The sequence below is a fragment of the Xiphophorus maculatus genome, chromosome 16 (genome assembly GCF_002775205.1).
Source record: "Xiphophorus maculatus strain JP 163 A chromosome 16, X_maculatus-5.0-male, whole genome shotgun sequence".
Classification (NCBI taxonomy): Eukaryota; Metazoa; Chordata; class Actinopteri; order Cyprinodontiformes; family Poeciliidae; genus Xiphophorus; species Xiphophorus maculatus.
Window position 1 is genome coordinate 18,441,813 of NC_036458.1, and position 15,390 is coordinate 18,457,202.

At 41.8% G+C, this 15,390-nt stretch overlaps 1 protein-coding gene across 5 annotated transcripts in view; it reads right to left on the reverse strand.

Moving 5' to 3' along the window:
- The window catches only part of LOC102233930 (MKL/myocardin-like protein 1), a 33,950-nt gene that overhangs the window by 15,038 nt on the left and 3,522 nt on the right, over positions 1 to 15,390 (reverse strand). The window contains exons 2-7 of one of the 5 annotated variants that reach the window (XM_023348629.1): positions 14,509 to 14,609; positions 11,538 to 11,730; positions 6,977 to 7,039; positions 1,816 to 1,871; positions 712 to 787; positions 429 to 575 (exon numbers count right to left, since the gene is read on the reverse strand). In XM_023348629.1, the coding sequence (XP_023204397.1) occupies positions 429 to 575; positions 712 to 787; positions 1,816 to 1,871; positions 6,977 to 7,039; positions 11,538 to 11,664 (469 nt within the window). In that variant the 5' untranslated portion in view covers positions 11,665 to 11,730; positions 14,509 to 14,609. Of the gene's footprint in view, positions 1 to 428; positions 576 to 711; positions 788 to 1,815; positions 1,872 to 6,976; positions 7,040 to 7,125; positions 7,689 to 10,674; positions 11,504 to 11,537; positions 11,731 to 14,508; positions 14,610 to 15,390 lie in introns of those variants that run through there. The other 4 variants (XM_023348632.1, XM_023348631.1, XM_023348633.1 and 1 more) reach the window with 4 other exon arrangements.

A 15,390-nucleotide genomic window follows, 5' to 3' on the forward strand; every position in this document is an offset into this window, starting at 1 on the left:
GTTTCTCTAAGCTTTTGTATCGATAACATTAAATGCATTTACTCCCTGGATTTCTGGGGTAAATTAAAATGTTACTCTGAGATTTCATCATCTTCAGTTGCTATTCAGCTGGATAGCATGGGACATCTCCCAGAAATGAAACGTGGCCAAAGAAAGGCAGAAAACTTTTCAAAGCTCCCTCTGTTGGCTAATGTCAAGGAGTTTGTTAGCCTCTTTTGCCCTTGTTTACATATAACTTAACATATTTTTCACCTGCTCTGTTTAGCAGCTTTTAAATAGCCAAATGAAAAATGTATTAAACCTGTGCGGTACATAAGTGAATAGTTTCTCGATATTTTTTCGGTATTTGGGTGGACAGTTTTCTCATAATATAATTAATGTCGATGCTGTGCTTTATGAGACAAACAGAAAATGCTAGCGTGACTCACGCGTGACGGCCTGTTTGAAACACGCGTCCACAGGCAGGATGTTTCTGTGGACCGGTTCTACAGGCCCCGCTCTGTGGGCCATCCTGTTGTTCGAGTCGTCAGCAAGGCGAACGTTTCTGTGCTGAGCGTGTTTGGATGGAAGCTTCTCTAGAGAACGAACAAAGCAAACAAGGTCGTTTTGTTTTGTTTTTTAAGAATGAGAATGGGGCCTTAAATGCTGAACAGTATTTGCCGTACCAGCCTGAACTCGAGTGGCTCCGCCGTGAAGCAGTGTGTCACTTACCATCCAGGATCCGCATCCTGATTGCCTCGGGACTCCCTGACTCACTCCTGATCCTCTGCTTGCGACCGTGCGCAGACTGCAACACAAATATTACAATTATCTAATCACATTAAGACTAGAACATTGAGAATTTCTAGTTTAGAAATAATGACATAAAGGCCAATGATACTGGCAAACCTGTCCAGATTAATGAATCCAAGTCAGAATGAGGAACTGATCAAGTGACTGTAGGGTCAATTGCCAATGAACTTTGTTTCTGGTCTACAAATTCCAGCTATTATTGTTCAAATAGTTCTGCCACTTTGCCTAAATGCTGTGAAAACACACGGGGCCCATGATACCGGACTTGTAAAAAGTGGGTTGAGGTTTCTGCTGTGGAACTGTGAGGTCAAAGGAACGTGTTATTTCTCCGTAGACCAGCGTTTCTCAATCCCGGTCCTCGGGGGGCCGCACTGAGCACCGCAGTGTTTCAGGTGTTTCCCCTTTCTGCCACCACCAGACTCCAATATGTGGATGATTTAACGAGGAGGAGGTCATGGAGTCGTTTGGATCAGGTGTTCTGAAACTGAGATATATTTCAAATATGCAGGACAGGAGGACTGGAATTGAGAAACGCCACCATTAAGGTGAAGCAGCTCTATATTAAACTCCATGTTTTATGAGTCGGATGTCACTGAGGGTCGTGTGTCCTCAATAGTTTTGGCAAAGTAGTGCCCTTAAGAGTTCGGTATTATTTTCAATTTATTTCTGCTGTCCACTTTTTGCAAAGCTGAGAGCTAGATTAAATGTTTCAAACACTGCTAACCGAAATGCAATTTATGTACATTCTTACTTGCATCTCTATTCAATTCAGATAACGTAATCGAGGCGCAACCACAGATTTAGTGAATGAATGTGCGTCAAACCTCATGCTCCTGTAACATTATTCATACTCTGAGCAGACGGTTATATTTCAGCTCATTTAGGGGTTTCTTCCCCCCCCTTCGGAATTTCTCTATGACCCAGAGTCACTGGAATGACGCCGCTTGTTGCTAAGCCTCTTAAAGGCAAAAAAAAAAAACAGAAAAATGAACCAGTTTCAACTCAGGTGACTGCTCTGCTCACCTGTGCTCGATCCAAGCCCCGTCTCTGCTGGTGGAAGGCAGCTGAACTTTTAAGTGCTGGAAGGATAAAGACATGAAACGGAGAGGAAAAAGCACAGTGGGCATTAACGCTGCTGCATGCCGACTGATGCACCTGAGGAGAGCGAGATGGCTCCAAATGGATCTTCCCTTCATCGGTTAAGCACAAACAGAGTGATTGGTGGGCACAGTTACCGCTGTTTTTTACAGCCAAAGCTCTGCCTGATTACCGTCTCAGCACAGTTAATGTCTGCTATCGTTTTGCAGCCTTTTATATCTTTGCACAATGATAAAATAAAATGCGGCGTATTTTTGGGAAGTGGTTCCGAGAGCAGCTGCTAGAACGGGTCAGAAATCACTCGAAGTGCAAATGCGACGCGTCCAAAACGCTGAGCTGAGGCAGCCGAACTTCTGAAAACTACAAGTCTGTGAACACACAGGAAATTACAGGGCTGGTAGTTCCTGCTGTTTATTTCTATTGAACCTGGTCCTACAAACTTTAAAAGTGGCATATGAGCAAAAGAAATGCTGACATTGATGTCACTTTATATAAACCAAAACAAATTCTGGGGCTGCTTTCGTTAGACTTATATTTCTATCACGTAGGATTTAACTTGAGTGGTAGATAAATGGATAATAAATCCAATATATTGACAAATATTGGCGTTAATACCTCCAATCTTGCTGTACAACGGGCAGTAGCTCATTTTTTCTTAGATTTTTTAGTCATGCAATGAAAATGTCTCTCAGCATTAGTAGGTAGTATTAAAAAAAGTCAACATATGTTAGTATCATGCTAGCTTTTTGTTTACCCAATGCCAGATTTCCCCCAGAATTGTCACCAACAAAGTATTCAATCATTTTGCAGTGGCTGGCCACGAGGTCAAGAGGTCATCGAAGATACCAAGTCGACGATTTCATGGTCTCAGTCAAGCCCCGTCTACTGGAGCTCGCAGCAGATAATGCGCTTTTGTCCCAGTCACGTCCCTCTTGATTTTTAGACACACACACACACGCACGCACGCACACCCACACACACACAGCTATTTGACTGGATTAGCAACTCCAAGCGACACTCCGGGTACCTGCTTAAGCCTCAGTTCACGTCGCTGCACACTGTCACTCTGCTGCTGCACACCCCGGAGACATCAGCCCCTCTTTAAGACCCTCACTCTTTCACAAAGGGGGCGCTATGCTGGGTATGAACCTGCCTGAGTCAGAATGAGTGCTGGGTGTGACGGAGGGGAGTCATCTTTTGTAAAGTGGAAGGCGTAGAAATACATTGAAGTGTTAAGGCTAAAACAAAAGGAGCTAGCGAGAAAGAAAAAATAAAAGAACAGCAGACCAAATGAAAAGTGAAGAGAGAGAAACAGATCAGGTCAAAGAGGAAAGACCCCATTTAGTCCATGAGTTAGAGGACAAAATGTCACATTTTTGTCCATTTCAGGGTGGCAAAGTGTATCGATATTTTTGAAAAGATACATGTCTCTAGTTAATAGAGACATGTATTAACATTTAGCCCTTCCAAAATGGTGGCTGAGTCATAGTTATCAGCTCATGAAGTAAACAATCCCTTTGGACAAATGCTGTTTTTTGAGACTGGTGTATGTCTGATTTAGGCTCATGGTACAGGCATTTGTCAAAGGTCTATAATATAATGTTTGGTATCATCTTAAAGGGGACACTCTTGGCTTTCATTTAAACCAGGTTTTGAGTCTCTCTGACTAACACAGAGGTCACTAGAGCTTGTTAAACCAAAAATAAGACACATTTTTCCACACCTTTTCACCAAACTAGATACATTTTGTTCAGAGTTAATAGGTGCATATTAAGTCTGCACCTAGAGTTAGATGCTCTAGACTTCTTTCAGATTAGCTCAAAAACAGTTTGTTGGATTTCCAGGCGGCTGCATCCACGCATCACATCATCATTGCAAAACACTGAATGTTCTTCTATAAACCACGTCAAATCTGGACTCTAGACCAGTTTCTTCAGAGTTATTTCTGACTGCCAATCCAAAGGACAAGTCTGGACTTGGCATTGACTGACTGCTTTGGTGCAGGAGGGTTTATATGTGGGGCGTCTTAAGCTCCCAATGCTTTGTCCCAGCAAGACATTTTGGATACTTATATCCTCCCAACTTACGGTTTGGACAATACCCCTAAGCAAGAAGAATATAGGAACATGGATCAGGAAGTTTAGTTTATAGGAGCTTGACTGGCCTGATAGAACATCTCAGAGATGAATTAGAGCAGAGACATTCTTGTCCAACATCAGTGTCTGACCTCCAAAATGTGCATCAGAAACAATAGTAAAAAAAAAATCCTCTAAACACACACCTATGTAAACCTTGTTGAAAGGAGGAAGTCCTTTGTCACTCCAAATGTCACTCGAGGTCACATTTGTGTCCTCGACTGACACAAATGTGTCAACTATCTGCTTGTAGACATTATTGTTTAGTTTTAGACCAACAAGAGAGTCATTGTTTTAAGAACTTGTTCATCTGCTTTCTTTTTTTTTAAGCTTGAAACTTTTGCTTTTATTTTATCTATCTGTTTCTCTGTGTTTTTACGTCTAAAGTGCAACAGACGTTACAGAAGGTCTGGACAGAGAAAAAGTTTCAAAGCAGACAAAGTTCAAGAAAACCTAGAGAGCACTACTTCCCAACGCGAGCAAGAAATGAGGTGAGGCTTAAAACCGGTGCACAGTTGTAGATGGTGCACTGCTCAGGATGTGGGTACACATGTATGGGAATACCACAGTGCAAAAAAAAAAAAAAAAGTAGCAAAACCAGAAAAAACTCAATCATACGACCTGGTTTGAAGTTTTTACGTCTTTCTTTTAGTAAAATAAAATACATCTCTTGTCTTTTCCGGTCTGAACATTCTGAAAACGTCTGACAATTAACTTCTCTAGTTACAGTAATTGAAATATTCACTCGCAATTTAAAAGAAGAGCTTGATTCTCTTTATCAGTGCAACTAGACCCGACACAAAGACTCTGTGTAGAAACAATAATAAAAAAAAAAGAAGATGTTGGTCAACACGTAGGCGTACGAACGACCCATTTTCATTTCGCCACTGCAAACCAGAACGATACGATAAGAGCAGAGATAAAGCAAACTGCGGCCACGCTGCGCCGTTTCACCGAGGCTTCTGTCGCAACTCGCCATCACGCCCACATGTGGCGCTTTCTCAACAAGCCTGATGATGAAAACATGAACTGCTCCAATTGTCACCGTGGCAAGCTGCGTTCTGCGCGTCTCAATTTTTAAAGGCTCTGACTAAACCCAGCATTGTTGTCGCTGCTGCCTGGCAACTAAGATAAGAGCAATTGCGTTAAACTGCAACGGAAGAAACAATCTATGTATTGAATGAATGTAGAGGAGGCCCGTCTGAGTAGTTTTCAGGGGGTTAATTCAGCTGTGATGAATGAAAAACAAGATATTTGTGTCACATCAGTAGAACAACTGCGAAGGGCAAAGATAGAAACCCGCCGTTCACGAAAATAAATAATGGCTTTAAATGAGCAGATGTATGCAGAAAAAGGTAGCGTGGCTCGGAGTAATTAATTTACATCTACGCAGAAATGTGTGAGAACACGGATCGCATTAATGCATGCGGTGGGAAGCAGCATAATGACACATTTTCTAAAGTGCTTTGTAATGAAAATGAACAGAAGGGAGAGGAGGTGAGGTTTGCTGAGCTGAAAGCTCTGGAAGCTGCTGAAACGTAGCACTTTTTTTTTCTTCTTAGCTTAATGGGAAACGGAAAATCATCCGGCGAGCGGCGTCAAAGCGGCTTTTGAATATTCATAGCTGTAGCTGCTGCAAGACATCTACGGGACGACGTGCTTTTGAAGACGGAAAGTGCCGTCTCGTCGGGCGGACGGCGGATTTGTCTTCACCGCAATCCCACTCAGACCAGAAACAGCCGGAGGTGATTCTCACAGTGCTGACTGAGAAAGAGAAACCTCAACCTGAAGTTGCTGCACCTGCGTTACGGTTAGACACCGAGGCTTTTCTGCACATGCAGCTGCCAAGGAAACACTGTTAAAATTAAGTATTAATAGGAAAACAGTATATACTTATCATGAATGTTGCTTTCTGGTAAGTATAGCATTTTTAAGTGCATCCTTTATCTCCACAGTTTGTTCAGGATTCAAATGTCAAGGCCTATTTAAATCCCTTCACTCGTGTAAATATGTTCGTCCGTTATTAAGGTAGTCAAACCTCGTTGCACTCATGTTCTCAATACGTTTATAACGTTAGCATGATACCAAGAGCAAAATGTCATAGCATTAGCAATGCAGCACAGACAGCTGTCCCAGGAAGTTAGAAAAGCAGCAGTATCCAGTGTTCACGAGGCATTTTGGTTGATCATTTTTACCATTACTGTTTTTAGAACTTGTTTGGGTCATGACGACATTTATTTAAGGTGGAGTCGTAACAGGTGCTGGGATCAGCAGCAGCTTCCTTATGCGCCATACGGATGGTTGCCCAGAGCAACACAAGAAACGGGGGCAAACAGGGAGGCGCCAGATTAAAATAACAATATAGTAAAAACAGATAAACTGGCAAACCAATGAATGAAAAGGAAATATATTTAAACATATACAGTATAACACAGCGCTTTATGCTAAATCCAGACTTAACCCATAAATGGTTGAATTTATGAATAAATAATTAGCAGTATTTTTTTTTTTATTTAGCAACGAATGCCCGGTTGAGACGTGACCTCATCATTCGCCCTCGCGTGTGTAACATTTTTAACCTTGCTCGACGTGAGCCTCATCCGAACACAAGCTGCTTCAACATGGCTATGTTTGCTGCTGATAAAATGTGGCGTCTTTTCCAATCAGTGATTTAGCAGTGAAAAGGCAACAGTCGAAAACTGTAGAGAACGTGGCGTCTGCAAAGTTCACACTTAGTGAGCAGAAGTGGATGAAAACTACATATTTAGTCTTTTTTTTAGTTTGACTGGAGTTAAAACTGCAGACTGAACCGGGTATGTTATCACTTATAAAGATGTCATTATACAAAGAAGTCTTTATTGTCCGGATAAAAGAGAAACACATTCGTATCTAGACATATCCCTGCTTCATTTATATAAAAAAAGCACAAATTGGTTGCAGGATTTACTTACGAGGCATGGCTCCACAGCTCTCCACCGCTTCTCTGCTTCTTTGTTGCAGCTTCAGCTGAAGAACTGAACCACAAAAAGAAGACGCAAACGTCAGTCCCAGGTTTATTGGGATGCATCATTAAACCAGTGATGCATCATCTCTCCCCCACCTTTGCTCCTAGACATGCAAAAAAGCTCAGAAGTAGAGTCATTGCTCAATCAAGCAGAGCACGAAAGAAAAATACGAGAATGCCGCTAGCTTTTGAAAGCAACAAGTTTGAGGATTTTATCGTCTCTAGTCAAAAGTCGTGGCCCTCTCTGAGAACAGCCCCGGCGACTGTGTCACACAATACAACGGGAAGTTGAAGAAGCTCACACTCGAGCTGCTTCCTGTTTCGAGTTTTAGATAAAACGCTGGCGCGATAAGCGGTATCACTTGATCTTCACTGACAGTCTGTAGGAAAAAAAAACCAAAAAAAAAAAACCCACAAACAACAACAAAAAAAGAAACTGAATAAAGGTATCACACCCGAAAGAGCTTCTGAGTTGAAGCCCCATGCAAAACTCTTAAGATCTACTCAGCGTCACGGTTTTCTCAGAAAACAACAGAGCTTAACTTCCAAGGTGACATGAAGTTATGAAGGAGCAGGAAACTCTTGTCTGCAGATCAGCGGTTTGAACTCTGAGGCGTAACAACACGAGGTGCCTGGGAGCATTTTTACTACCGAGGTTTGTGTCACACATCCTCACTGGGGTTATATGTCAGCACATAACTGTGCAGCTTTTTTTTTTTGGTCTAAGCGCACTGAGGGGGTCACCTAATCAGCTGTGCCTCGAAGGAGGATCAAGCAGCTTAAAAATGTTAAAAACTAAACGTTTCTGAGTCCTTTCGGCTCACTTCCCTTTTCACCGAATAAGAAATCAACAGAGCTGTGAAAAAAGTATTTCCCCCCTTATGGATTTCTTCTCGTTATTTTTGCCCTTTTTTTCTTTTTGTCACACTTACAGGTTTCAGATCACCAAACTGAAAATAACACGAGACAAAGAGGGCAGAGATGCAGCTTTTCAAATTGATTATCACATAAATTCAGGGACAAAAGCTTTAAGAAAACGACTGAGCTTGTGCAAAAAGGAAAGAAAAAGAAAGAAAGAAAGAAAGTAGTCCTGTTTTGTTTTACCAGCCCTCTCATAACATGTTAGCTAAATTACCATAAAACGAAACACATGCTAATTGCTCATTTTTATGCAACCTTTCTGGCATTAGCAAAACAAGCTAATAGTAAAAAAAATAAAAGAATTTGCCCAGGATTTCATGCATGCAAACATTAAACAGTCACAGGCTATCTGGTGACTCATTTAATGAGATGGAAACAGTAAGAACGTCATCTGAGCTGTTTAGAAATTCAAGTGTCCCTGTGTTTTAGTCATGCGGCGGCCATGTTGGAGCTCAACATTGCTACAAACCTCAAACTTTCCAACTTAGGACGCTAGTTTAACTTATCTGCTTAGCTTAGGAATTCAGTTTGTCCAAAGGAGAAACAAAACACTGCATGGTTGCAACATTCATTATTGCTCTTTATATCTAGAAACATTTTGTAAAGTCATCCAGCTTTGTAAAGAAATGAAAACAGCAACGGGTCCCTTTAAAGAAAAGCGCTGTAAGGAGACTGTACATTGCAATTTCCAGACATGGTTTTTGCAAAAGTTTAAATGGAAATCTTTTCACCTGTTTCTCCCTTCTTTTCCATCCTCAACTCTACATCCACTTTTCTCCTGTCATTTTGTAAAATCTCTGTTTACCTACATGCAAAAAAAAAAAAAAAACCAACCAGACGACTCCTTCCCCCCTTTTCATGTTGCTAAAATAATCCGGTTTTGTGTGCACTTGATTAAAGTCGCGCCCTCAGGTTTAGAAACCGTGTTTTATTGTATTTAAAGAAGCACTAATCAGATGTCTCGGAGTTTCCCCAAATCGTCCTGCGGACAATATATGCGCGTCATTCCGCAGCCTCGGACACAAAACAATTCCTGCGCTCTGATTTCGGAGCCAGACGCAGGTCGAGTTCTGTGTTTCCGCCTGGGAGGGACCGGGCTGGCTCCTGCTGCAGGCCGGACACCAGCAGACTATCAACAGCCCCAGCACGTCCGATGTTTGCAGGCACAACACGGACGGCCGCAGTTAACAACCACAACACGTGTGGTTGTTAAAAAAAAAAATAAAAATACAAAACCTGCGCTCGTATTATACCAAACACTTGTCGTGTGATTTACGCTCAGAGATGGCAGGGAAGATGGCAGTCTATTTCGGGAGCGTGTGCTCGTTGCTCAGATGTCAGCTGTGCGGCACCGAGCGTGGCTCTGCTCAGCAGTTACAGTCCAAGTGCAGCGCCGTAATGAATGGGGAGCCATTTCTGAAGTCTCAACGTTTCATTTACCCGTGATTTTTATTTTATTTTATTTTTCTGTCGGGGGTCACAGAGAGGGAGCAGCTGCAGACTCACTTTTGTTCTGCTGAATTGTTAAGAGGAAAGAGAAATAACGTAGGGGTGTCAAAATGTGTACAAATAAATGTACTGTATATCTGAATGGTGTGGCATGTTTTGTTTTTCAGCAATCCTAAATTTATACTGCATGGAAGCAGCAGTGTGGAACAGTGTGTTCGGGGTGACAGACATTGTCTTCTTCATGAGTGGTATTTTTGAATGGAGATTTAATTATGTGAGTTTCTACATCATCGGACCCAAACGTGTTCTGCCGCGTCCCATACGTGACTTTTGGCGAACAGAACTCATCTTTTGTTGTTTCTCCACCTGAAAGGCCCGATTTGCGTCTGACCGTTGGCCCGTCGACAAATTTCACCATCTGAGCTTTAGATCTTTGCAGTTCTTCTAGAACGGGCCTCTGAAATTATTTTCCAATTAATGCTCCAATCGCTAAACCATACTTATTGCTTGTAGGCCAAGAAGTTCAATTTTAGACAAAATTTCAGTCTCTGGACACATACTGTGACACCCCCTAGCTTCTCACTCGCTTGGAGAGCCGACGATTAAAGCGGTTTTCCACCAACTACTCAGACCGTTCTGAAAAGTGCGTGTGGTTATGTGATTCTCATATAGATCCACCGGCAGGAGGAGGTCACTCAGTTATTTATAGCTTACCCACAGATCTGATTGTTGAATTTCAGAAGAGTCAGCTGAAAATAAGACAGAAACTAATACAGTTAAAATATATCTCCAATTTAAACATTTTCCATGGTCATTTGTCTCCATGTTTTTGCTAAATGGAAGTAGAGCAGCTGAACTGGCCCCCTATGCTGCTCCGCTTGCCTGTGTTGTTGCAAAATTCTTGTAATGGTGGCAGAAAATAAAAATCAAATAAATCAGCTTGATGAAACGCTGGAACATTTATCTTTGTCTTTCCACGTGCATTTTTTTTTCTCCCCGCTGTATTTACAGTTTGTTTGTCCCCGGGGAGACACGAAGACATTTAAATTATGGCGTTAATATGTTGCCGTATATTTAACGCCCAGCTCAGAAATGTATGCAGTAGACAGATCTCCCTCTGGAGTTTGGCTTTGAATGTCTTTCACCACTGAGACATCTATTAGATATGTACAGCATCTGCCGGTGGCTTTCTATAACTCTGCGTTACAAAACAAACATAATCAGTCTTCTGTTTTGCAGATTTGGCAAGCGCTTCCTTCCGTAAACGTCCCTTACTTTACTTTACTTTGAGCTGTTAGTGTATGAAGACCGTCCTCCTCATTCTCCCTCTGCTCAGTTTTCTGCTTGCAACCGCTGCGATCCTAATCCCCCTGGACAGAAAGATGAACTGAAGAATAGAGCATTTCTGGAAACTTCCAGCACACACACAGGAAGATGTCATGTATAAAAGAGACCTGCAACTATTGGCAAGAGAACTGAGGAGGAATATGACATTGCAGTGAATGAAAACCGTGAATATTGTGGAGGGCTTTATGATATGAATCTCACACACTTGAATGTTTTAATATCTTGTCACTATAAGTCCGGTGCTCCCCCACAGGGAGCCAATCAACAAAATCTAGACTTTAAACTGGGAATCAGTGGTACGACATGTAAACAATCAAACTGATTGGAGAGAAAACGACTTTTTGACTTGTGGAAAACCACAGCCTTAAATCCCTCTGATGTACGTTGAAGTTTGAGGCTGAAATGGGAACAGTTCCCAGGGTTTAAATGCCGGTCGCAGCTCAGGTTGATGAGGTCATGCACTGATGTGTGCCTCACTGTGCCGGCTGGCTGGGGCCCATCTGACGCCCAGCCACATGCAAGTCATCCGATCACCTCAGCTCAGAAAATAAACCTGAATGGCACGTCGGCTCTGAAGATACACCTTAGAAATTAAGCTGCGTTTTGTGGGTGCTGTGGTGGTGCAGGGGTTAAGCACAGCCCACATAAGGAAGGCCTTAGTCTTCAACGTGGCTGTCGCAGGTTCGAATCCCGGCCTGGTGACCGGGATTCGAACACGGTGACCACCCGGCCTGGTGACCTTTCCCAGATTCAAATAAAGGTTCAAATCTGTACTCCACCAAACCTCCCACCTTTTCTGAGGCTGAGGCAGGCGCGACGCTCCATCGCAAATCTCACGGCTCGTTCATCCATGTCGCTGCTGATTGGCTGAGCGCTGAGAGGGGCGGGGTCGATGCAGACGCCCTGTAGGTGCTCCATCTGCCACAAGTCTTCAGTGTTTTAGGTCCACAGGGGGGGAAAAGAAATGAAAGAAAATCCTGCAGACTGAAGAAGTGTAAAGAAATAAAAAATAAAGAAACAAAAAGAAGTGTTTTCAGCAATCACAGGTGATCAAAAACGATTTCCATCCACTTGGTTAAATAAATAAATCAGCCACTTTCAAACCACCGTGGAGCTCAGGAAGCGCTTTGCCTGTTGTTGCAAAGGCTGACTGAGACAAGTGTGTGTGTGTGTGTGTGTGTGTGTGCCTTCATGTGTGTCGGATGTCGGTGAGTGTGTGATCAAGCAGGCTGCCACAGCTGTTGCTTTACTCAGTCCTTCAGCCAGTGATAGACACTAACAGGCGCGCATCCTGGCCGCGCGCGTTCAAACGGCAAATACCGCTCACTTAGCGCCTCTGATGAGATCAGTGCGCACCCCGCTGCTGTCATCTTGATCAAGGCCTAAAGAAATCATTATAAACACACTAACACTACAACTGTGTCGACTTTTCCTTCTCCCGATGTTTGTTTCTGACTGTTTCCTGCTAACAAAGTCGATTTAGACTAAAGATCATGTTTGATTTACACAGCAGAGGAAAAACTAAACCACCTGTTTGACTGGGTGGCGCCAGTGAATGCAGAACGATGACTGAACTGCTGCTTGATTGTAAATCCAAATCCATTACGAGAAAATGAGCCACTCAGAAATGTGGTTATGCTAATAAAAACGATGCAAATCATTCCACATTATCTCTACGTCTATGATTTCTCTAAGAGAGCGATTAGCTGCATGAATTTCTTACCAGCAACGTGAGGAAACTGTAAACTTCCCCAATTTAAACTATCTAAAAATAATAATAATAAAGGTCTGTCTGCAGCACATCAGCAGTAACTGGAAATGATGACATAAAGAAGAAGTTGAGCAGAGAGCTGACAGCAGGCCTGAGAGACGCAGCGTCCTTCACTTCATCGTCTACTGTTTGCTAGTTTCAGACAATTTTATTTTATTTTTTTACATTTTGTCATCATATCAACTCATTCTACATAGTTTTCCCAAGTCTAAATATATAGACCCGAGTCGTTACTTTGGAGAACCATTGTTCTCTTTCAGAGCATCTTTACATTTTTCATCAAGAAAATGAGATTCTTGCTCGTTTTTCTTTGCAAATGGGCTCAAGTCAAGCTAGCTAGCGAGAGATGGACAAACATCTCTGAACATCAGTTTTCAAGCTTTCAAGATAATTAGCTAGATTTAGGACTGAGGTTTTACTAGGCCATTCTGCCACATAAACCGCAATATAATGTTTATCAGTGCAATATGACTGCATATAATGTCCAAATCTGGGAAGAACTTCCTGGAATCCCATTAAGTTATATAATTGTCCAAGTACATTCTTTCATGCGCTGCATGTCTGCAATGGTTTTGATTAAACCTGTTTAAATGCAGCATACAAATGTAAACCAAGGAAAGAGGAAATAAAGAGGTCAAGTTATTAAGAAAATACAACTAAGGTCATGTTTCCCAAACTCAACTTTTCAGTAAAAGTTTCTTTACTAAAATGGAATGATTTTTTTTTTTTTTTTTTAGTAATTTGATGGACTTTCTGTGGTCTGCTATTAGCCCAAAGTAAAAAGAAAGGGACACTTTCAGTTTGCTTATTTACCGCAAGTCATATCACCATAGCAACCGTTGCTACTGCCACCGCCGTGTTGCACCGTGTCGTGTTTGTTTTTTTTTTTCTTTTAAAAACGAAATTCGACCATTTACAGCGATATCCGAATGTTTTTTCCTCTACGGGGGGGTCCGGGGGTTGTTTTATTTGTAGGAAACGAGAAAGACCGTTAAATGATCTGTTTTGATGTTGCGTCCGGTCTGCCGGTGTTTTACGGGTCATTTCGGTTGCTAATGGGGTCAGCGCTGTCTCTGTTGCTTTCTGTCTGTCACCTCCTCAAGCCTCCGGGTTTGAATCGTCCGTTCACCTCCGCTGACACTAGAGGTTGTCTCTGTTATCAAGGCTCTTTCCCAGGTGATGTCCCGTAATGTGACGTGGCGTTAGGAGGTGAGAGGGGCCCGTTTCCAAGGTAATAACCTAAGTAGCTTCTTCACGTCTGTCAGTCGGGATTAAATCCAGCCAACGGCTTGGTGTTGCGTTCAAGAGAAATCGGCAAGTTTGACTCGAACACAACAAAGCTGGCGAAAAGTGAGAAGGAAAACGCCTTTAAGGGGCTTTATTATCAAGGTTTTGTGTTAAATATGTTTTCTAAAATAACTCATCAGTCCATCAGGAGAGAGGAAGCACACTAAAAAAAAAACAAACAAAAAAAACACACAAAACCTGACCAGGTATTTTAGTCTAGTTTCTAGTGTGAATATTTCTACACACAGTGATGGTATAATTACTTTGAAAAAGTAACTTTAAATCAACGAATCGGATTACTGATTACTCCTTGAAAAAGTAACTTAGTTAGTTTTTTCACTTATTACATTTGAAGTAAAAAAAAATCTACCAGTGGAACTAGTACTTTAATAAAATAATAAAAAAAAGAATATTCAGGAATCATAGACTCAAAACAAACTCTTGTATCTTGCTGAAAAGTTACTTGTAAGTTACTTTTTCCAACTAAAAACTAGAACAAAAACACAAAGAAATGTGCAACACAGCGTTGTGTTACAAACAACCAGCCAACCTTATCAGGCTCTTCAGGTTTATTTTTATGCCGTATCAGCAAGATTCCTGGAAGCAGCTGCTCTTAATTCAGTCGGTGACCTGATCACCATCAGGGAGGATCAGATTTATGACGGATTCTTAATTTGGAAAGAACAAATTGAGCATAAACGTACGCAGCTTGACCTTCTGGACGCCGTGCTGTTGTTGATGTCGGTCTCTTTAGGCTCTGACCTCGTTTCTGCAGTAGTTTCAGCTCTCATGCAGTTTATTCTGCCTGGAAGGAATTAAGAGCAACAATGACTATGACAAAGAGCTGCTAAGGACAGACATCATTTCAATCTACATCAAACAAGTCCGCCCAAAAAGTGAAAAAATGTTTCATATGTATTTGTCTCTCACTATCTGGGTTTTGACCTTTCAAATAATTTCAGAAAATCCCGACTCTCAACTTGAACCCAATCTACTGACAGCTTTGTTTGCTCTATCTGAGATTCAGATTTGGCCAGACTAAATTTGAATATAGTCATTCTAGTCTTTTGTGCATTGGGAGAAAAAAAATATTTTCCTATTAAGAGAATGGAAGTAAGTTTTTTAAACCATGGATGGCAACCCAAAAAATTCAGATGATGTGTTTGTTTCACATTATCATTTGGATTTATAAGTGGATTTGAGTGTTGCCCAATCAAAGGCCAGCTGTATAATTCAACTGAAAGGTTGTTTGTGTGTGTGTCATTGTAGGTGCTTTTCCTTGTTTTCTTTTTCTCTTGGGAAAATGGTTGAATGAAAATATTTGAACATTTAAATCTGCCAGGCGTGTTGGATAATTCGGGAAGGGTTCACCTCTTTGCATGTTGCAGTTTTTTGTTTTGTTTTCTGCTTGAGCTGGGAACGCTTCGGCAGGGGAAGCAGTCGAATGTTATGGGCTAGATGGAAACGGGGACGCGTTAACCACAGCATCCTGTCAGCGCAAGAACATCATCTAAAATAGAGCCTGGCATAAATCCTCCGACCATTAAACCATTTGGTCTCGTTGAGAATTAGGTCAAACTGATTCG